Here is a 23,677-nt window from a genome sequence, read left to right as displayed (position 1 = left end):
AACACAATCAATCAAGGATTTGTAAAGCGCAGCTAATCACCCATAAAGTCTCAAGGAACTCAATATAGGTGTGCTGCTCAGTCGAAGAGCTTCCAGAATTGCTTCAGTGTTCCGGTATGCCTGAGCTCGAGAAGTGTGTTCCATGTCCAGGCTGGTAGGTAAGAGAAGGATCTTGCTCCTGCTGTACTTTTCTGAATATTGGGGATGGCTACAAGGGCAAGCTGCGAGCAACAGAGACTTCTGTTGGGTACGTAGAAGGGGAGACGGTGGTTGAGGTATGCTGATCCTATGTCGTGCAGTGCCAGGTGTGTATCAGGAGTTTGTATGTGATGCACTTGCTGACCGGGGCTAGTGTAGGTCTCTGAGGTGGGAGGAGATTTGTGGTCTAGATTGAAGTTTCTTGGTGGTGCCAGTAGAGTGCGTTGTCATAGTCTAGTTTGCTGGCGATGAGTGCGTGACTGTCTTCCTTGTGTCCGGGGGAATCCATTTGAAGATATTTCATAGGAGATTGAGGGTGTGGAAGCTTGATGAGGAAACTGCATTAACTTGCGGGTCATCAATAGAGCAGAGTCCAGGATGATGCCCAAGTTGCAAGCATGGTCAGTGGGGCCGTTACCCAGAGCGGTGGGCAGTCAGGAGTCGTTCCAAGCAGAAGGGGTGGAGCCGATCATGAGGATCTCTGTTTTGCCCAGTTTGAGCTTGAGGCAACTGGCCTCCATCCAGATGGCAATTGCTCTCATCCTCTTGTGGAAATTCCTCTTGGCTTGCTTAGACTTCTCGGACAGGGAGAGGATAAGCTGGGTGTCGTCAGCATAGGAGACTTTAGCTCGTGTTGTTTGGTGATCAGCGGTGGGTTTCTTGAGTAGCGGGCTGATTTCAGCGTGTTTCCAGTCTGAGGGGAATGTGGCAGTCTTGAAGGATAGGTTAATGGTTCGGCAGAGCTCCAGTGCTATGGTGATGCTGGCCAGGTTTAGGATGTGATGAGGGCATGGATCCGAGGTGCTCCCGAGTGGATGAGTTCATCAGTCTGATGGGGGCACAGGAGTTCAGTAACTGGTGCGGTGCAAGGTCCATGGTGGTGAGCGGTGCTAGTGGGCTTTGGTTCCTGAAGCCTTCATAGATATCCTGGATCTTACGGTGAAAGAAGGTGGCGAGGTCGTTGCTGAGGTCTTGGGATCGATGGATGAGGTGTCTTCCCAGGGTTTGTGAACTCTGACGGTAGTGAAGAGCTCTTTGCTGTTAAGCTGCTGGTGTTGAGGCATGCTTGAAAGGCAGCTTTTTTGGCAGCTCTGATGTTCTGGTGGTGTATGGCGACTGCATTTTTTGTAGGCTGTGCAGTCTTTGGTGGATTTGCTGAGTCTCCATTTCCGTTCCAATCGTCTGCAGGCAAACATGGGTTCCTGTATGTTTGGCATAAACCACTTTGGTGTTTTGCTCTTTCAATTCCCTGGTGATTTCCTCAGGGGGAGCTATGTTGGCTGTGACTTTGCCCCAGCATTAGGGGGAATACGGGGGTGGGGTTTGCAGTGCTCTTCTTGTAGGTAAAGTGAACGCAATTGTGGTCGGTCCAGTGGTGTTCAGAGGTGTGGGAGATGGTGATGTCCCCAGCTGAGAAAACAGGATCCAGAATGTGTCCGGCCCTGTGGGTGGGAACGTTGACCAGTTTGAGTGTTGCAAGGTTGTCCAGGAGGTTTCAGGTGTTGGGGCCATCAAAGTGGAAATTGAGGTCACAGAGTATGATGTAGTCTGAGAAGGTGAAGGGGGAAAGGGGGGTGACAAGGTCAGTGATGTATTTGCAGAACTAGGGTCGGGATCCGGGTGGCCTGTACATGAGGGTGCCATGTAGGAAGGCATTTGGGCTCCCTAAAGTGCAGCAAACTGTGCTATTTTCAGCCCATCCTCACTCACAGGAAAACCAGTCAGCCATTCCTTGGGTCCCAATCCTGCAACTGATGTGATTTTAATAGTGATGCAATCAGGTCACTTACTAGGCCATGTGAACCCCTGTGCCACAGTGGGAGTCTCCTGCATCAACCTAAGGAGATGTGACCAGGGGGTGGGGTCCACCTGACAAGCAGATGCACTGAGAAACATCGGAAAACAATATGTAGGCACCTGGAAGAGAAACCTCCTAACCCAATTGTTCAAATGTTATATAGGAACATTTCACAACTCTCATATCCACATTATTCCCCGATACCAAGGGATGACTGCGGAGTAAAGATCATTAGTTTACTGCCATTTGAATCCAATTTTTTTTAATACTGCTGATTCACTTGTCCTGCAGCCTTCTCAGGAGATGGGTTTATAATATCCAAATCGGTGGTCAGAGTGTAACCGTAGAAATTGTTTAACACTCTTCATGTTGCCATTTAGATAAACAGTAGGCTTTTAGTGTACAGAGTTCAAGTACCTTTTTCCCCTCCAGTATCTCTATTAGGTTTTCATATCAGTAGCGCAGCCATGGAAATACAAGGTGCCATGGTCCTTACATAGGGGTCAGACATTTAGTTGATACCAACTGGGAGATACAAAGTGGTGAGGCCTCACAAGAGAAGACTAAAGAAACATCGCCTTCCTTCACCAATAATCCTACATAACATTCATAAAGCAACCGATGGATGGTCTCCACTACCTACTCCACAATTACACCGCTCCACATTGGCGGAGCACAGGGGTCTTGCTCAATCCCTATGCACTCCTGCCAGTCTTTCAGTATCCCCACAGCATCCCACTGAGTATGTACATATGCATTCCTGAATAAGTGTTCAGCCAGAGGCGTGGTTGCATGCCCACCCCACCCACCAGTGTGTACAGGCCAGTAATTGGGTGGTGTGTACCCAAGTGCACTAAAACACTCCTCTCCTTCTCTCTCCATACCTGTGGCCTCTGGGTAACAGGGTGGGCTCTCATCTTTGCCTCAAGTTCTGTTATCTGTAGTTGGATGATAGCAACCTCCAACACCAGCGATTTGCTTTGTATCCAGGCCATAGCTACGGTAATTAATTTAATGTGAGATTTAGCTTTTTTCAAATGTGAAAGGAGTCACAGTGACATCCTTAACAGTGGGAAAGCAACATGCGCACACAAAAAAAAAAAAAAGTCCTGCATCTGTGTAGGTTCAACAGTTAAGGATGTGGAATTCCTACAGCCAAACACTTGGGACATAGTTTGAGGTCAAGGAAAACAAGTTATGTTTATTTCGTCCTTGAGACAAGTAGGCCCAACCACCAGCATCACAAACCGGTTGGTTGCCAGTTTGCAGTACATGATGGGTCAGGAAAGGACAGTCTGCAGGTAATATATTTGTGTTCAGATTTTAATTCTGTTAGAACTGGTATAACAATGTATACACATTTGCAAAGTTAACAATGAAGCTATCTAGAATGATCCCATTATGTTCTGATTCGATGCAAATATTTGCAGAATCTTGAAAGCAAGATTGATTCTTTGCTTTCACAATAAAATGTTTTTAAAAAAATGCAACCAAGACAAAAATCTGTTTTTCTAAACTACTGTGAAGTTTAGGTACCATTTCTTTGAAGTATTATTTAATGAAATGTGTTGATACATTGTAGTATTTCCAAAAAGTATTCAAAATTGAAAATCAGGGTAACAAGTTTCAACCAGAATATGGAAAACATGAAAATAAATAAGCATGGGCAAAGCCAAAAAGCCTCACATTGGCGGTCTAAGGAGTACATTTTCAACATCTCTCAGTATGGTAAAAAGTTAGAGAAAAGCTGGTGAAAACACCTAAAACATGCAAGTTAAGGTTTTCAAGCATGGCGCTATTAGTTACTGCTGCCTCAAGCCCCAGTGAGTAGATGTACAGAAAGGTGGCAATATACGGGAATTGCTAGTATAAAACCCTATTATAGTATGAGACCTGGCAAGCTGCCATAATTTGGCATCGCACTACATGACACCAGAGACAAGTGGATTTTTTTTTTTTTTTTTAAACAGGCACATAGATTTTATGTCAAGAACGGAGGCTCATATTATGCTTCTCTTACTTGCTTTAATTTCAATAGCAGCAGTCAAGAAAACTACAACTCCCAAAAGGCTTACAACAGAAAAGCCAATGGGAGTGAAAAACGTAATAACAAATGCACCAATCACAACCATGGAAGCTATGCATACACCAAGCTTGACTGCGACCAGCCCTCTTTCTTCCTGCTCGCAGTCAAGATAAGTCAGGTTCCTTTTCACTTCTATATATTTATATTTAATGTATGTGTACTGTACTTGTTGTTTATGTACCCTTTATATTCATAGTTATGCGCATATCGGCGTGTTAATGTTAGCGTTTTAACAACGCACGCAGCTTTATTCTGGTCCCAGAACCAGTTTTTCAGTACGACGCGCTCGAGCGCGTCTGAGGCAGCTTCTCTGCCTTGAACGTTCTAACGGACGCGCTTCACTGGAAGGGCATCCGTTGAACAGTGCGGCTCAGCGCTTACCTCCCCACCGCTCCGAACTGTGACTTCTCACCATTTCGGTGTCCCGGCTTAGCGTTCTTCGTCTCGGACCTCGTTTTATGAGGTGTAGAGTTTCCGGTTTTTCCTCTCCCCTCAGGGTTCTTGCTGAGCCACGCCTTTTGGGCGTGTTTATCCTCTCCTTCAGCTTTGCAGAATTTTTTAACCCCTTCTAGCCTGGTTTTTCTTTCCCTCTTCCCCATTTCTTCATATTATGGAAGGTCAGAGCCCTTTTTCCGATTTATCCACCAATAATGAAATTGGAGCCTTTATTAACGAGGCTGTGACTAAGGCTGTGTCAGCCTCCATGAGCAAAATGTCAAAGAACTTGGAAAGTTCAGTACAAAATATGGTTCTCAAATCCTTTTTGGCCCAATCTGCGGGGGATAGCAGAAAGAGAAAAAATAAGGATTTGTTAATACAATAAGATGGTGCTTTGGTTGGTGAAGTTTCTTCACCCCTGACTGAGGATGATATGCCTCCCAGGCCTCCTTCTAAGAAGGGGAATATTACTAACGTTTCTGGAAAGCGTAAGTCTAAAGTAAAAAATACTTTTCCAGCGCCAAAACAAGTGATAATTACACATATTTCAGATACCGATGAGGACATCTGTGATATTGATGATGATTCCGATGTATGGGGCTCGCTCTCGCAGGTTTCTCCCCCTAAAAAGCCTAAATTGGAAATTTCTAACCCCTTTTCCGCAAAAATTATTTTAGACTCTGAAGGTAACCCCATGTTCGATCCCTCTTACCGTCACCATCCTAACTCTACTGAGTGGTCTCCTGCGAGTCACGTTGGACAATACATAGCTTCCAGGTTAAGGCTTCCCCTGGATAAACAGACGAGAGCTAAATTAAGGTCTGAATGCCCCAGACCCTCTCTCTCTTCCAACATCACTACCACCCCAGTGATTGACAAATCACTTTTGACGTTCTTTTCAAAATTCGGCAAGGACCCCCGTAAAGGGGTAGATAAAGCCTGGTCGAACTGCCAGGACAAGCTCCTTGATCTGGTGGGGCCTCTGGCTCGTATTTTGGATCTGGCAGAATCAGCCAAAACAGACAATGCAGACATTGACCCTTCAGAACTCTCCCTCTGGACTCAGAGAGCATTCTGTTTGTTGGGCAACGCGAATGCGGCCATTACACATGAAAGGAGGAAGGGATTGTTACTTAAATTGAATCCCAAGCTCTCTAATTTGGCGTCCATGGATCCTGGAGTCAAAGCTGAGGGCCATCTCTTCGGAGACTCGTTTATCAAGGATTTAGGAAAGTTTGTGGCAACTTTTTCCTCTATCGATAAGGCTCAGCAGAATATCAAAAAAGTATTTAATCAATGGGTTTTCGCCAGGGCCGGTACAGGGAGGAGCTGCTCTACCGGCCGGTTCACTCATCCGCAAGGATTCAGAGGCTCCTCATTCTCGTATTCCAATTACAGATACCAATCCTACAAGCCCCAGTTCTACCCTCAGAGATGCAGAGGTTACAGGGGCCGTGGACAACGCGGATTCAGATCTAACAAAACCCAAGGTAAGCCTTACCTCTGGCCCTCCTCCAATAGGGGGCAGGCTCAGTTCTTTCCTTCGAAAATGGCGCTCTTTAACTACCGATCCATGGGTTCTAAATACTATTCAGGGATACCAAATAGAATTCTATGCACAACCTCACCAAGTTTATTTCCCTTCACCGCCAAATTTCTCGACGGAAATGTCTCTTCTTATTTCAGAAGAGGTAAAGTCTCTCCTTTCCAAAAACGCCATCCAAATCTCAGTTCCAGATCCCTCAGGTTTCCTCAGTTCGTTATTCCTAGTCCAGAAGAAAAACAAAAAATTCAGGCCAGTCATAAATTTAAAATATTTCAACCAGTTTGTCTACAGACATTTCAAAATGGAGACAATTCTCCATTTACGGGATATTCTCCTCCCGCTGGACTTCATTGTTCGATTAGATCTTCAGGATGCGTACCTTTCGGTTCCCATTCACAAAGGTCACCACAAATACCTTCAGTTTCAGTGGCTCAGTCTGACTTACCAGTTTTCTTCCCTGCCGTTCGGTCTGTCGTCAGCACCCTGGTGCTTCACAAAACTGATGAAACCATTAACGGCACATCTCAGATCTTTGGGCATCAGACTACTGATTTATCTCGACGATATTCTCATCTTACATCAGAATCGCAAGACTTTTCTTTCCCAGCTACAACTAACTTGTTCTCTTCGAACTGGGGTTTCTAGTAAACGAAGAGAAATCAAGCATAATTCCTTCGCAAATAATTCAATTTTTGGGTTTCGAAATCCTCTACTCTTCATCTTCCCCTTCAAAAAGTGAACTCCATCAAATCAGAGATTCAGAGAACTCTTCGGAAAACCCAGATTTCCCTAAGATCCCTAGCCAGGGTTGTGGGCCTCTTATCCTCTTCAATTCAAGCCATATTTCCCAGCCTGTTACATTATCGGGCTCTTCAAAGATTGAAAATCCATCATCTCAGAAAAGGTCTAGCTTATTCAGATATGGTCTTTATGGATCAGGAATCCCGCCTCGAACTCCAATGGTGGATAGACCATTTAGATGCCTGGAATGCCAGAACTATCTTTCCATCAGCCCCAGATCTTGTGGTAGAATCCGATGCAAGCCTGACGGGTTGGGGCGCCCGCTGTGGACCAATCTCGACTGGCGGTACATGGTCGTTATGGGAGTCCAGATTGCACATCAACTATTTAGGGATGCTTGCAGGCTCCTTTGCAATAAAGAGTCTGGCAAAAGGCAGGGTTCAGTGTACCATCCTCCTCCGCATGGACAATGTTTCGGCTGTCCGATACATAAACCATCTGGGAGGAACCAGATCAAAGCCGTTAGCAGACTCGGCAAAATGCCTGTGGGAATATTGTTTGAGCAACCAAATTTCACTCACAGCAGAATATCTTCCCGGCTCCCTCAATCAGACAGCGGACTGGCATTCTCGCTTCCTCAGGGACTACAGCGACTGGAAACTCCACCCCTCAATTTTTCAATCTATCCTCCACAAGTGGGGTCCCTTCAAGATAGACCTTTTTGCCTCCCGTCTCAACACCCAACTTCCCCTCTTTTTCAGTTGGCGCCCGGATCTTTCGGCATTGGCTTCCGATGCGTTTCTTCAGGATTGGTCCCAATCAACCAACTAAGCTTTTCCTCCTTTTATTATGATTACCTGAGTTCTGGCCCAAGTCAGGCGTCAGGGAGCAACTCTGGTCCTCGTGGTACCCTTTTGGCAATCCCAGATTTGGTTTCCCCCTCTTCTGGAATTGGCGATCGACTTTCCCTCTCTGCTACCCTCTTTTTCTTCCCTTCTGCTAGATCCCTTTGGGAATCCTCATCCCTTGGTGCTCAACAGTACGCTCACCCTGTCAGCTTGGAAGATATCAGGAATACCTCATCTACCATTCCAATTTCGGAAGAAGCTACTGACTTCATCAATAAGGCATGGGCCCCCGGTACCAGGAAAGCATATTCTTCCGCCTGGTCCCTTTGGTCTAGCTGGTGTATGGGAAGGGACCTCAATCCCCTTTCAGCAGATATAAATTATGTAATTAATTTTCTGGCGGCGCAAGCTAGTGCAGGTAAGTCTTACAGAACAATTAATTTATATAGGTCGGCTATTTCCATGCATCACGACCATGTCAACGGCAAACCGGTAGGAGAACACCCACTACTCTGTCGTCTGTTGAAGGGAGTAAGATTTTCAGTTCCTCCATTACCTAAATATTCAAAGTTATGGGATGTCAATTTGGTTTTGAATTTGTTCCTTTCTTGGCAGGACAATGCTGATTTGTCTTTGAAAATGCTTTCAGCAAAACTTACTATGTTGCTTTGCCTAGTCTCTATTAAGCGTTTATCTGATGTTAGAGGACTTGATGTTACTTCCTGGCAATTTTCCCCCACAGGGGTACTATTTTCCATTAATAAACACACAAAAACCAATTTACGTACAGTCTTTTATCCATATTTTCCAGATCAACCTAAGCTCTGTGTGGGGCAATGTCTCAAATGTTACGAAGAACGAACAGCCAACCTCAGAAAGTCCTCGGTTTCCCAACTGTTAATCTCTTTCCAAAAACCATATAATCCTGTGTCTGCTGCAACTCTGGCCAGATGGGTTCGTTGGGTAATGTCCCTGGCGGGTATTGATACTTCCATATTTGGAGCTCACTCAGTTAGGGGTGCTATGGCTTCCAAGGCCTTCTGGGTTGGATCCAGGCTAGAGGACATTCCGAGATCGGCTGATTGGTCCAATGATAATGTGTTTAGGACGTTTTATTGTAAACCAGTTCACACTGATACGTCAATAGTGATTAATATGCTTTAAAATAGCATAATATGAGCCTCCGTTCTTGACATAAAATGTACATTTTCCTTGATTATGACGGAAAGTCTTAATTTTATCAAAGATACGGAGGCGAGTATTATCCCGCCTCAACAAGGAGATATTTCTGATTTGTCTCGTTTCTTCCCTCCCTTGCAGCTACTTCCACTTCAGCTCAAACCTCTACCTGATCAGCAGACGTGTTTGTCGGATACCAACATATCGGCTGGACGTTCAGATTCTTTCTGAAGCATCCCTTCTTCTCCTCTCCGAATTCCTGCTTCAATACGGTTTTGCCTAGCATTGATCCAGGACTTTTGTTCTTTGACTTTAGCAATTGCTATAATCTTGGCCATTTTTCCATTGTTTTCTCGTAACTCCTAGCCTTCTCGCATCAAGAAAGAGGGCTGGTCACAGTCAAGCTTGGTGTATGCATAGCTTCCATGGTTGTGATTGGTGCATTTGTTATTACGTTTTTCACTCCCATTGGCTTTTCTGTTGTAAGCCTTTTGGGAGTTGTAGTTTTCTTGACTGCTGCTATTGAAATTAAAGCAAGTAAGAGAAGCATAATACTTGCCTCCGTATCTTTAATAAAATTAAGACTTTCCGTCATAATCTACTAGGAAAATCTACATTTATGATGCAATCTGCCCATTGACAAGTAGATACTTTATATAAAAATAAAAAATACCCTGACTAGTAGACTTGAATTCGCTTTTTCATTTTGTTCAGATTGTACCATTGCACTAATTGCTAATGCCTTGTGTTGTCTTACAAACCAAGATTTAGGTGCTCAGACTCACTAAGGAAAATTCATTAGATAACTATCTTCACAGAATGGACATCTGCATTTACACACAACAAATTGTGTCAATAGTTCGAGTTAAATACCGAAATGGCTTGTGAATAGTTTTGTCTAACCGATATAATCTTGTACTTGGGCAGGCACTAAATGCCAGATTCTTATGTTAGCATTTCCGCACAAACTGTATTGCATGTAAAACATTACCTTCAAGATAAAACCACTGGCAACAGTGATTTCTCCAAAATAGGAATAGATTCCTTTCAGATCAGTCTGCCAAGTGAACTTGGCCTGGTAAAAAATAGCCTGCTTTGTCTGTCAAGTTGACTTAAATAATTACCCTTGTTCGAAAGATCAACGTGAGGAGTCTTGATAGCCCAATTTGGGCACTGGCCATCAAAACCAGATCACTTGCCTTATAGTTGATAACCCTTCACAACTTTCCAGTTGCGAGGCAATATATGCATGTGGACTAGAGTAAACTTCCAAAATAGTAGGTTGTCTGAATTCAAACAAAACGCAACATCATTGGTTTCTACTGGCAGGTCACTTCCTGAGGCGCACCAGGACTCTAAAATGGTGGCTTCAATTTGTTTTAGGCACTGTAACCAGTGATCCCCCATTTTTCATTGCCTTTTTAAATCTGACGTCAACTTATTCAGATACTGTTCGGTCGAACCACTGTTTAAATAAGGGACTTTTTGCAAGTCATGCGTTACCCACTTGGACCCGTGTTACATCTTGGGACTTGATGGGGGAACATGCTAGGTCGTGCAACATGGCTGACTGGTCATCATGTCCAACGTTTCCATGTACAGCAATAATTTCAACAGGATCCTAATTAATCTTACTCTTGCATTGCTTCATGGATCTTGACATTCCGTTTCAGTTCAAGTCTATCCTATAGCATGCAATAACAATCTGTATCCATTTGAATCTTTAGTATGGGGAGTACTTTTTTTACCAGCGTGCTTGCTGAATCACATCTTTGGGGCTTGCCCTGAAACAATGCTCCTCACTGTGCACCTCTTACCCCCAACCGGCACTACTTAATGATTCTGCCATGTCCTTCACTTAACCTTTTCTCTCCTTCCGTGGTTCTCTGTAGTAAGACTGCTGTTGATGTTACAGGGTGCGAGCCTTTGCTATTATCCCTTGTTTGACACCATGTGTCTAAGGCGTCAGCCATCCTGCTGCGATACTCGGAAATCACAACTAAAGGGTGTACAGTCTTGAGGCAGCAGAAATATTGACTGGACCTTGGGCACATGGATACTGATACTTTGCAGGGTGGTTACACTAAAACTTCTAACAACGATGAACAGTGTGTTACTATGCTTGCAGTCTTGCCACCCTAAAAAAAAAAATAGTGCCCAAGTGAAGTGCCAAACGTGGAGGCTGAGGGTGCACTGGAGTGGATAAAGGTGGACTGTCGTGGGGTGGACTGGAATGGAGTGTAAAGTATTTGAGTGGGTGGGACGGACTGAAGTGGGCTAGATAGGATTGGGCTGGATTTGATCAGATAGACTGTGGCGGATTTGTGGTGGGGTGGGCTGGGATGTGGTGAGGCAGGCTGTTTTGGATTGAAGTGGGCAGACTTTTGGATTGTAGCCGATTTTGTTTGGATTAGAGCAGGGCAAGTTTGTTTTAGTTGGCATTAAAGTAGATTGGATTGGGGCAATTTGCTTTGGATTAGTGTGAGGAAGATTGTTTTGGACAAGAGTGAGGCGGATTGTTTTGGAACGGAGGGAGGCAGATTTGAGTGGGGTGGGCTGGAGTGGGGCGAGTGGTTCGGCTTGAAGTGAGTGGACTACATTTTGTCAGCTGTGGACTGGATTGAGTCGGGTGGATTGGCTGTACTGTACAATGTGCTTAAGCATATTTTCAGAAATGACACATTAGAAACAGTTGCGTTACAACAAGAGAAGAATAAGTTATTAGTCATCTTTTGAGAACAGCGTCCACGAGAAGAAAAAAAAAACGCAAAGTGGAAAAAGACTTGTCTGTCCTGCTGGGCACGTTTTTGCCAATCACACACCCTCTGTTTGCAGGACCCTAGAAGTTAAAGAGTGCCATTGCAATCAGGGCTGAGGCAGCAGACAAGTACTGATTGAGTTGAATCAATAAGAGCGTGGTCCCTGCTCTACATGCAGGAACTGAAATGCTAGGGCTGCAGAGACCAACTTGCCTCCTTTGCGACAAACTGGAAAGAACAAATTATTAAACTCATTGGGGCTCAAAACAACTATGGGCACATGTCACTGGGGTTCATGGCTTGGCAGCTGCGAAACACTACTGGAGAACTTTTATAGCTAGACTCCAAAAACAGATTTACTCAATGAACTCTTATGGAGACGAACAAAAATGCATGTAATCAAAAGGTCTTGTGAAAGTGGAAGCTTCTTTGCAAAGATTACTTCAGCAAGACCAGTTCTACTTTCAGTGACAACTTGCCGGAATATCTATATGCAAACTGGAGGACATTTAAAATTCCCCGTGATATCTTGGTGTGTGCTACTTCTTAATTTTTCTTCACACTATCTTCGCACACCATTAGACGTGATGCGTATATTGGATGCCTTCCGACTTTTGCTCATTTTATTACAAGCAACCAGGTTGATAAAGAACATGAAGGCAGATATGACAGTTTTTTTTTTTATTGATTTTATACAGCAGGCCACTTTACTCTTGCATTTTTTCAATGGTTTCCTCCTTGTATTTGCCCTTCTCCTTGCCAACTTGGCGAGACTTGGCTTTGCGCTCCAAGATCTTTTTACGATCCTTGTCCAACTTTAGTCTGGTGATCACCACCTAGGAGACAAGACAGTAAGTTAGTTCAGAGTATTTCTTTTAAGGACAGTTAAACAGTTTTCCACAATCTCAGAGTGAGACAACACACACCCCCATTAAAGTTTAAAAAAAAAAACAACAACAAAAAAAAAAACACGCTGAAACCCTATAGTTTAGTGCAATTCTTTAATCCTATAAAGTTATGAATTGCTATTGAGAGAAATTCCAGCGCTGAGTTTAGGAGCAATATGATTAGTTTAAAAGTATGTCCAAGTAATGTTTTCACTGCTGACAACTTATTGCAGGAAAATAAGTCCTACAGAGAGCACAAAAGATCAACAACCTGAAGGCTTGCATTTTCACATTTCTAAACATGGCATGGTGAGAAAGTCCAAACTTTCATACTATCTATTCAAATTTAGCACCCCATCTGTAAAAGCTGTATCTAAGCTCTTGTTCTTCAAGTCTCATACATGGAATGAAGCATCTCACTGTGCCTAGCGGAAACGAAATGAATGACATTAGCACAATTCCCATTATAAAGATATGGGTATACAAGGCTAAATGCAAACTACCTTGGTTCGTAAACTAATTTGCATGCTGTGTCTACCTGGCAACACGCTGCAACAAAGGTTTTACATTCTCATTACAATCAAATTAATGTTGCGCTAAATCCCAAACTGTCATGCAAAGCACAATTATCTGAAGTGAGCCTCGATCAATGAAGGCAATTGAAAATGTAGTCAAATGGGGCCGAAGCAGCACCCTAACAAGAATATAACAAGCATTTGCAATGCAACGGGTCTCGCATTTCTCCGAGTTAGAGCTTATTAACAGTTGTAAACACCCAACCAGACTTTTCTTGCCACATTAAATTGGGGGGGAGGAGGGGTTGCACGCTCGCACTGCTACACTGCACCCGTAGCAAAACCGATCGGCAAAACAGTAATTATCGATGTAACCGGCAAAAGTACAATTAACTATGTAACAGGGTCAATGTCATGGAAAGAGCTCGACTTCTGCCGAGCGAGATTGTGCTGCGAAAAAAAGATAAAAATTAGTCCACAAACAGATCGGAAAACAGCGAGCGTCGCATGTTTTCAGTACTTGGTCGCTGCGCTCAAGGAGGGCTAACCACCGGAAAAGGCACGAGGTATTCATGCCTTCCACTAATGAAAGCAAGCAAGCAGATTTTAACAGGCAAGCCCACGAACCATTGAAAGACACTGACGTGACACGGACGGGGCTCCAAGCCCTTTTCTAACTCCTAATGAGTCTCGCAAGCGAAACGCATGCGTAAGTGACGCAGGCTCGACCCTAAAAACACGGTTGTTCAATCAAGTACAAAAAAAACTGAATGTAACATGGCATGTCCCATTTCCTCTTTTGTACTACCATACTACAATCACATACCTCTGAAACCAAATATACAGTTAGTGTGCCATTGCTCCAGACACTTGAGAGGGCACAATGCTACACTAGCAAACTTTTCACACAGTAACCAACGAAGCCGCACATTTTAGTCATAACTAAGAATCTTATTCATGAATTATTTCAGCATACGAACTATCTGGCAACACATCTGTCACTCACCCCTATAACACTAGGTTCATGTTCTTGGAGAATGTGGTAAAGAATACCTAATGAAAGCAAGAAGTACTGCATTCAATGGACCCCAATACAAACCTCACCCTGACCCTAAGCCCACAAAATCAATACAACAGAAAGTATATCTTTCATAATGAACATCTCCCGCAAGGTGCCATAAGATCAGCTCTGCTGCCGATCCTCCTCCGCACCATCAGGATACCCATTTTAAGACGGCCATAACCTAGGCCATTTCAAACATGCCAGCAATGGCCAGACACACCAAGAAGTTGGGTGAACCACCAGCTTCTAGTGAAGTCAGCAGGGACCGACAATCATATCCACACTAGGATGCAACTAAACTGACTGCCTCAAAGTTTCAATGGAGAATGGTTTGTGGGGATTGCAACCTTTTACCTGGAATCCTTCTGCAAGAACCCTATCTTCTACAAAAGCAATAATAAATGTGGCAAATGGATCATCATGTTTACATACCATGGGGCAATATTAACAGCACCAACTAGTCAGTAGAGTAGGGATTGTGGTGCGAATCTGAGGCATTATGCACCAACCAGACATGTAGTTACTGATGGTGAGTAAGCTTTTCTTCACATTAGAAACTAGTCCCAAAGCAATATACTCCATGGGTGGCATTGGTTTACTTAAGAAAATAACCATGCAGAGCAGTTATTCCAAATTACCACTCATTAGGTGCTCGGGTTGCAAGGGAGTAATGCTTAAAGGTATCTAGGGACGACTAAGTTGCCACCTGGAGAGGCCACCCACTGGTGAGAACCCTGGAAGCTGCACTAAATCTTCCGGATAGCCTCCTAGTCAAGGCATAGCAAATTTTGATACAGGATAACAAAAGAGAAATTTGGTGTTTGGTACCTGCCTTGCATTGTTTCGATTGAAACCTAGCAAGCTAGTCATCCATGTTATCTTATCAAATGTGGTTGAAGTAATGTGATACCATTCTCTAGGGTCTCCACAGCTATTCCTCCTCTTCTAAGGACTGAAGGGTGGACTGAACCACATGAAAAGGGGATAATTTTCCTAGAAAAGGGCAGATGCAAAGATACTGTAAATGGTGGTTTAAAAGAAAAGGCATGAAGGTCACTAAACCTATAAACTGAAATCGGTGCCACAAAGAACAGTCTTCAGAGTGAAAAGATAAACCATTCAACTTTGCAACGGCTCAAATGGGGGTGCCATGAGAAAATGTCAACACAACTTCCAAGTCCCACGGGGAACAATAGAGTTTGGGGGAATAAAAGTAGCAAACCTTTCAGAAAAAGGTGCGTTAGTGGTGACACACAGAAGGCTGGTCTTGTAGAGGCACGAAAGCAGCAAAATGAAGTTACTAGCAGTCATTGACAGACCTTGCAGGGCAAGCAACAGTACTTAACAGATAATGGAATGGGTTCACAACGTTACTCACACCACTGAAAAGACCAGCATAAATACATTTTGTGTAAAGTTTCCAGGCAACTAAGTGATACTGCTCAATTGGCAAGCGTACAGCCACTGTCAGTAGTGTGGCTACTTTACCAACCCGTTGCACGAGCAGGTCCACCCTGTACGGGAGAGAAAGAGGCGGCTGAATGAAGCCAACATACTGGAGTACAAAAACCTCCTTGTAGAATCTGGGGCAAACAAAATATGCTTTCTCTGGGGTTTCTGATAGAAGCAGAATAAGTGGAAACATGTATATCACTCGTGATCAGCTGTGGGTAAAGGCACGCACCACGGTACCATTCAAATGTAATTTTAAGCACAAAGTTGAGGACATTTCCAGTTCAAGGCCATGGCAAAGAGATCCATATATGAATATCGCAATCTGGAGAAGATAATGTGTCACTTTAAGGTGGGGTTTCCACTTACATTCCTTTAAGGAAGGATGGCTCACAGCCTTCCCCTCCCACTTTGAGGGAGACTGGAAGAAAGACAACCACCAGGACATTCTCCACCAGCAAACAGACTGCCATAGTCAAAATCCACTTCCAACTCAAAGTCCATCTTTTCATATGCCAAGTCTGTTGATATTGTGCAGGGTGGTGGTATCGGGAGAATCTGATCAGAGGTCCCTTGAGCTAGAGGAAGAAAGGTATTCATGGCAAGACAGGCCACCCCCAGTTTCTGCATGGTTTTGTACAGGCATTGTTCTGACAGGGATAAAGGACTTCCTGCAGTCACATCACCCAGAAGAGCATACCCACCTAGTGTGAAAGCAACCGACTACTGCAGCTATCGAGGGCTGAAGGAATGACTCCATTAGAAGGTTGGGGTAAATCCATAAGTGGATATACAGACTGACAGGAGAGGCAGCGGCTCGACCTACTGCTTCTGCTGGTATTTGTGTTCTCAGCTGTGAAAGGCATGATCCAGTTTTTTTGGGTGGTGGGTATTAGCTGCAGAGATTCATGTGGCTGGGACTGCTGACCTTGATTAGCCTTCAAATTTTCTTTACCGTTAACCGAACCACCTCGCTGGGAAGACAGGCCCAACAAACGAGCAAAAACTATATCCTACTGAAGCTCTCCAAGTAATGAGACTGATCTCCAATTGGCTACTAAGCATAGCGCATGTCCATGAGACATCTCTCGAGAATCTAGAGAAATGAATCTGTGTGATGCCTGTTCCTATGTATAGATGAGTGTCCGCTGAATAGAGGCTGTACTTCAGGATTTCTTTAAACCATACAAGCCATTGTTGATTGAGTCCGCGCTTAGCACTGCACAACTATCAATCTTCTGACAGGGGGCCAAAGGGGAAAGGGACATCCCTCAATGAAGAAGTATAAAGACCCCTTGATTTTATAAAAATACAAGGCAACATCAGTGTTTTAAGGAGGGAAGAGGTTATTAGCTTCGGAGTCATCTGCTTGTGTACAGGAATAATCCCCATCAGGGATAGCAATAGCATTGGAGTCCGACTAAAAACTTTCCATGTGGTCAAATCTCTGTTCCTAGGAAGGAGGTTCTGCTAGGGGCGCGTCTAAATATACTTTTGACTTTCAATTTGCCACTTGGATTTCATTGAACTTTAAAGTTGGACTAAGGCAGAAGTGTAACTTAATGGTGGACCACTTTTTGCTGGGACTTCATAAATGCGAATGCTAGAATCAGACATTTGATGGGTCAGCTGATGAGTCAAATTCCAGCTTCAGCTTCCTCAACTGTAGAATTTGGTCAGACAAGGAAGACTCCTAACGGTCTGGAGTGCACAACAGTTTTCTTGCGGAAGAGCGTTAGTCCTTGGGATGGCCATTTTTCAGTATGAGCAGCAAGGTTTATATTTAGAGATCTTAGAAGGCGCCAGTTGACCTACTTAATGTTGAAAAGTTATTTCAACAATTAAGCGAGCTCCAGGTTGCATTGAGATGCGGAAGAACAGTTAGTGACTCCAGTGCACTGGCTGGCATGTGCTCTACTGAGAGGATATCACCTGCAGTGGGTGGAGTAACAGCTGAAGCCGTATGACATTAGATGGTTAGGCTGGAGAGCTATTAAGGGCGAAGCAGTTTATAAAACTTGTCTGACACCTGAAGGATATTCACAAAGTATAGAATTCGTGGGAAGATTCATTTATCAGAACTAAACACATCACTCCCAACATTTAGGTTCATAAATGGCACCACATATACCACCATCTGCCTTGTTCATAAAACAATGCAAGACGAGCCCGAGCTTACATCACCAAACTGATGCCACAATATCACCCAGACATATGCCTATGATCTGTTGTCCACAAGTTATTCTACCCTGCCACGCAACTTGATCATTCATTGATACACAATTTCAGTTTCCTGTCATACACCAGAATGTTTACGATTTGTGCAAGTAATCTGCATTGCCCGACATCAAATTCCAACACATCGTGTTGGGAGCACGATCACTCCAAGACTAGTCTTTTCTGTGAGGGACATGGTGATGTGTTCCATTTTTTCAGTTATACAGAATTCTGATACCTTTAAAAACCAACCAAGACTACTGCTTTTACCTACACACAAGCACTACATTCTTCAAATAACTACTGTTCTGCACAACAGAATAAAGGCTTATGAGGTCATCCCTCAATTGTTTGGCTTTTGCGTTTTAGCACATTGAATCCTTACACACTGACCACTTGTCCTACATCCATCGATTATATTTAACAATACATTCATTGAAAATCAGTAAAAAGAACACATTTAGATAGCATGAGTCACCAACAGCTATGAAATTGAAAAAAAAATCATTCTGGCCTAAGCAGCCTCCAGACACACACAGGTTACTTTTTAACATTCAACTTCCCCTTACAGCACGCTCTTAGTCTGACAATACAGCAGAAATGTGATTAAAAAAGCTGATTGACCACAATGGAGTTGGACGATCAGGACCCTACTGTGTAAATACAGGTGTGCATGAATAGGGCATAGCTGGACAACGCCATTACGTGCAGTAACTCGCTTTTCCTTTGCACACAATGTAGTCACCTTTGCTGCATAACTTGCCCTTCCACCAAAAAACAGAATTTCCAGGGTTTCAAGCATAGCCATATAATCACATTCCTTAAAGCCAAGCACTTGGTAACTAAAATTATAAACGTGGCTGGAAGAATATATCAGTTGGCAATCAAACTTGAAGCAGTTTTAAGGTTACAACTTTTTTTCAACTCAACATTTTAGCTGGCCAGTACATCAAGAGAACATTTATCATCGTCCTGCAATGTCAGTTTAATGCCATCATTTAAGACGTTTCTGTTTAGAATCCTACTAGCCTGTCTAGTCTTAGTGCTCAAATGGACCATTGTGCTACACTAATTAGCTGAAAAATCATAAGTGTAAAATATGAATGTTAAAAATCCAACAACACCTTATTAAAGAACCGTTTAAATAAACGCAATCTTCCATTAAAAAAAACATTAAGTCAAAAAGTACACGCTGTGATGCCGGAGTTCCTAAAGATGTACCTACTTATACACCCAAATGAACCTTGTCGGAAATATATCAGATTGATACCAAAAATACTGGGAAGAACTACACACAAATTGAGAAATGGAATACACTTAAGAGGATCAGCAAGCCATTTAAAATGTGCAACATTCTAAATTGGCCCTTCATGCACAGCATTTTTAACAGAAACCATCATTATGTACACATTTTTACCTTGCTGGGGTGAATTCCAACATGGACAGTTGTTCCATTGGCCTTTTCACGCTGTACACGCTCAATGTAGATGACATACTTTTTTCTGTAAACCTGAACTACTTTGCCAATTTGCTGACCTTTGTAGTGTCCTCGTACGACCTTAAAGAAAAAGAAAATATTTTTTTATAAGTCCGACTTTTAAATGAAATTCACTTATGTATTTGAGCCTAACAAATGTTCCATCTGTTTATGAGGATAGCAATCACAATGGCTGGAAACCGCTCCAATGCAGATGGTTTAATGTTCTTCCCCGACACGAACTCCCCCAGTCACGCTAGGATGGCTTGAGAAAATCAAGGGAAGACTATTCACTCCTAGCAACGATAAACTACATAGAAAATGTTTCTATAATTACAAACCTAGTTAACTTTTGGAACTGATGCAAAGCTAATGGCCATGATTTTTAAAGAACCAATCGGTGCACAACAGTATCAACTTGTTGGATGAATGATCATCTTCAATCTATTCAGCTTTCAACACTAATGAGGAGCATGCAGAGATGCACAATCCCTCTCTGGATTCCAGTTCATTGGTGCCAAGAAAACTTTCTCCACAAATCTTTACATATATCAATCTCGCAACAGAATTTGGACGCAGACTTTTTCAGGGTACATTAACTCCTGCCTTGGCATCCCAGGTTATTTTTTACTTGTGGGTGTGCCAAAATACTGTGAAAGGGTTAATGTTAGCTAAGGTGTACACTGAGGTCATGACTAGCTACCCAAACACTTCAGTACCATCCAATTTGATTCAGAAATCCATATATTATCGATTTAAATCAACAGACGAACAATGAAAACTAAACAGATGATGTAATTAAATAATTAATTTCTTAGAACTCGCATTTAGTGTGGAAAGTTTGGCAGGGAGGCTGCCCCATCTGAGTCTATCAACCAACCAAAGAAGGCAATCGTCTATACCCAACAAATAGATGAAGCAAGCATTAGTGCTATTAGGCAGACAAGTTTAATGCTCACGGGCTACAAGTTTTATATTATTTTTCGAAACGTGAGGCAAAATTGCAAGTGTAGATGTAGTCTTTTTACCTTAAACTGGCGAAAAATTATGAGCATGTACACTTATAATTTGGCAGATTTCTTAAGCTTCACACCTCAAGAACTTAACTTTACCACCCTTACTAAAACATTCTGTTGGGCAGGAAAGCAAATAGTCAACGTTTCAATCCCAACTTTCAGTACAGCACCCCATCGTCCATTTCACATCCGTTTCCAAAACATGGATCCATACCTTGAAAGCATCGTACACAATGCACATATTCACTAGGACACTGCCTTGCCCTAAAGTTCAGTTAAAAGAAATGTAGTAATAATCCTTAAAAAAACACGACAGTAATAATACAGATCTACATTTTTGAGGGAGCTTTGTTTTAAAGAAATTTGGAAAATGAACAAGGATTGACACTGACGACTTCCAATTTAAAATGAGCTTTCATGTCTACAACTGGGTGTACGCAAAGTTTGGAACAGGCGAAACAAAGTAATACTTGATGAATCCAGACTTACACTGACAAAATGCAAACCAAACATGCTTCACTATTACATTCAACCATTACTTGCTCTCTGAAATATACAAGCAGTGTTTAAAGTGCTGCCAACCGGTTACCTCCTCCTTGAAAACCACGGGCAGTTGTAGCACCGTTAATGTTCATGGCTGTGCTAAAACCTAACATACATGAAAGATCTCTCCAAAACCTAGCTTCTACATCCTTACCTCCCAATCCAGAACAGGTTTTGCACATTCACTTAAAAGCACAACACGCACATACCAAGTATTTATGCATGCCTAGAAACCCTTTTATGCCAGTCGTCTTAATTTCCATCGTGGTAACCTCCCAGTAAGTTTACATTCTTCTGCTGCTGGTATTTGAACATAGTAGCAGTCGGTTAAGCGGTTACCCAACACAAAAACGCAATGTACTCACCTGAACCTCATCATCCTTGCGGATTGGCATGGAACGGACATTGTACTTTTGCCTCAGCTCCTTGGATAAAGGAGAGGACATTATCTTCCTGCGCACATGGGACGGCGCATTGAAGTGCCTCTTTCGGTTCTTGCTACGATCGGAGGTTACATAAGGACTGAACTTCATGATGGCTGCATAAAAAGAAAATAGAATTATCAACTAAAAGCAGAAAGTAAAATTCCGGACAACACAAATCCAGACAGGAAAACAGATTACCCAAGAACTTAGATCGGTTCAAGTAAAGCATTCATTGCAGTTCCTTGCAAAAAACAAAATCTAGCTTGAATACATAGACTATTTAAAATCGTTAAAACACTCTAAAATACACGGTTTCAAAGCACTGGCCTGGAGTATGTAGGAAGGAGTGGCCTCGCGTTTATCAATTATGTAAACAAATTGCTAAACAGGGAAATTTGCACTTAACATCTAAATGGACGCTTGACGGGCCTCAGTAACATTCGATACGTTCGATTTCTATTAACTGTCCATCGTATTCAGCAAACAAACCAACACAAAATACACGAAAGTTGGTGTGGTTAGCATAGGGTCTGCAGAAAAGCTGATTTGAGAATGACCTGAAGATTTAATGCAAAACAAAACAGCTGAGGTGAAGAAAATAAAAAGTTCACATTTTAATTCTAATAATGAACGAGGCAGTCAACTACAGGACCTGTATGCTTCGCTCATCTCCTGAACACGAACACTGATTATATTTTAATACCCAGGAGCCCTGGGACTGGCAAGAGGGATGTCACACACAGCGTGGCTTGAAGGCAAACATTTTTTATCACAAATACAGAACATACACCAGAAAAAGCGAGTTCTTATAGGTCCAGGTCAAGACGACCAAATGTATCATTAGCTCCTTCAAAAAACTGCCTGTAAGCGGAACATAAAATTCAAAGGTATAGGAACTATCATAAGAGCACGTTTTAAAAACACGACTTAAGAGCTAGCATTAAGGCATTCTAGAAATGGCAACTCGCACTGCAATGCACAGTTTGTATATGTTTTTAATATTTGACGGCAATGCACGGAAACCAGAACAGGATAACGGCAAGACAGTTTTAAAATCGGATAGGAATAGCTGACTTTTTGTTGAAGTCACAGTCCGTGCTATCACTCCTAGAGGGTCAACGAGAACCCTTTTATCCGTTCCCCACACAACCCGGCCCCTAAGCTGGGCTAAAGGAAAGGATGGCACAGGATTGTAAATATTTCCCCTCCTCTACCACGTCTTACCCAGCTACACAACCGACAATGGCCGCCGGAAAAGAGAGCGTGAGCCACTTCCGCTTCTCTAAGTTCACATCCTTAATCGCGCGAGAGAAGAATTGACAAGAACGACTTCAGGGAACAGACGTGGAGAATGCACGCGAAAAGGACGGCCATCTTGGAATAGAGCATACTTTTTAACTGAATGTATTACGAACCTGAACGTCTACGGGAAGCTAACTAGTCCAAAAGAAAAAAAATAGAAAATTTTGTTGGAAAATTAAAGCAAACATAGTAACCTTTGGAACTAGGCACTACAGAAGTTAATTTAATTCAAATATTACTGCTAATAGCGAGCTATAATTAACATGTTTCCACCGAAGTTAGGTGGCCAAATTATAACTAGCATTTCCAATGCAATAGGTCTCGCATTTTATTGAGTTAGAGCCATTGGAATTAAAATTAAGAACTGGATTTTTCTTGCCACAATCATTGGTAGGGTGACCAGAGTTTGAAGAGTAAAAACCGGGACAGGTCAGACATAAAAGAAGGACTACAGACATTAATCTCACTTTTATATCTGGCTTGTCCCTTTTTTTTTTGCAGAGCTTTGTGACACAGATACACTCACATACATACATATACACACACATTTACAAGACTACATATATAAAATTAGCTATGGCTTGACCTTCCACCTAGCACCCCAACCCCTCTATCCACCTCTCTCTGCTCTCCACTCCTTCTCTCTGCTGGGAGCAGACAGGGGACTGTGTTGCCTGACAGTAACAGATAAAATACTTTAATTATTTCATACTTTGTAGGTCTCTTTAACTTATGCTTCCCTAGATGATCTGACCTTTGTCCCCAAAACAGGGACATTTATTTAAAATTAAGAGAAGCTTAGGGACACCGGGGCAGTCCTCTAAAAAAACAGAACTGTCTGGGGAAATCCAGGACGTCTGGTCACCCTATATATTGGTCAACCCTGTCTCATGATTTTGTCTTTTCCTGCCATGTTTTGGTGGTTACTGGCGGCTACTGACATCAAATATCACAAGCCCTTGAGGAGAGACCAGAAGATGACCACACTCCCTTGAATTGGGTAAACGTCTGAATGGAAATTGGAACATAAGGCTTGATTTTTGTATTTATTTTTATTTTAACAGAATGAAAAGTCTTACAAGACTTCTTGTATCCCATTTCAACAAAGCTCTAATGAAGTTAATAGCAGAGCAGCCTGAGAAGATTTATGGCCCCATTAAAGGAGATAAGCAATGCCCTGTGTGCAA

General features: G+C 42.7%; 1 protein-coding gene across 1 annotated transcript; it reads right to left on the bottom strand.

The window, feature by feature from the left end:
* Nucleotides 1-12,259: 12,259 nt before the first annotated feature.
* Nucleotides 12,260-22,559, bottom strand: RPL26L1 (ribosomal protein L26 like 1). The gene is made up of 4 exons (XM_069244650.1): nucleotides 22,413-22,559; nucleotides 21,129-21,301; nucleotides 19,145-19,285; nucleotides 12,260-12,429 (listed from the first exon to the last, which is right to left on the bottom strand). Exons 2-4 carry the CDS (start codon nucleotides 21,294-21,296, stop codon nucleotides 12,301-12,303), a joined length of 438 nt encoding a protein of 145 aa, XP_069100751.1. The 5' UTR covers nucleotides 21,297-21,301; nucleotides 22,413-22,559; the 3' UTR covers nucleotides 12,260-12,300.
* Between the last annotated feature and the right edge of the window lie 1,118 nt (nucleotides 22,560-23,677).

This window comes from Pleurodeles waltl, chromosome 7 (assembly GCF_031143425.1).
Source record: "Pleurodeles waltl isolate 20211129_DDA chromosome 7, aPleWal1.hap1.20221129, whole genome shotgun sequence".
Taxonomy (NCBI): Eukaryota; Metazoa; Chordata; class Amphibia; order Caudata; family Salamandridae; genus Pleurodeles; species Pleurodeles waltl.
The sequence above is the reverse complement of the archived record's forward strand: the minus strand, read 5'-3'. Positions and strand labels throughout refer to the sequence as shown.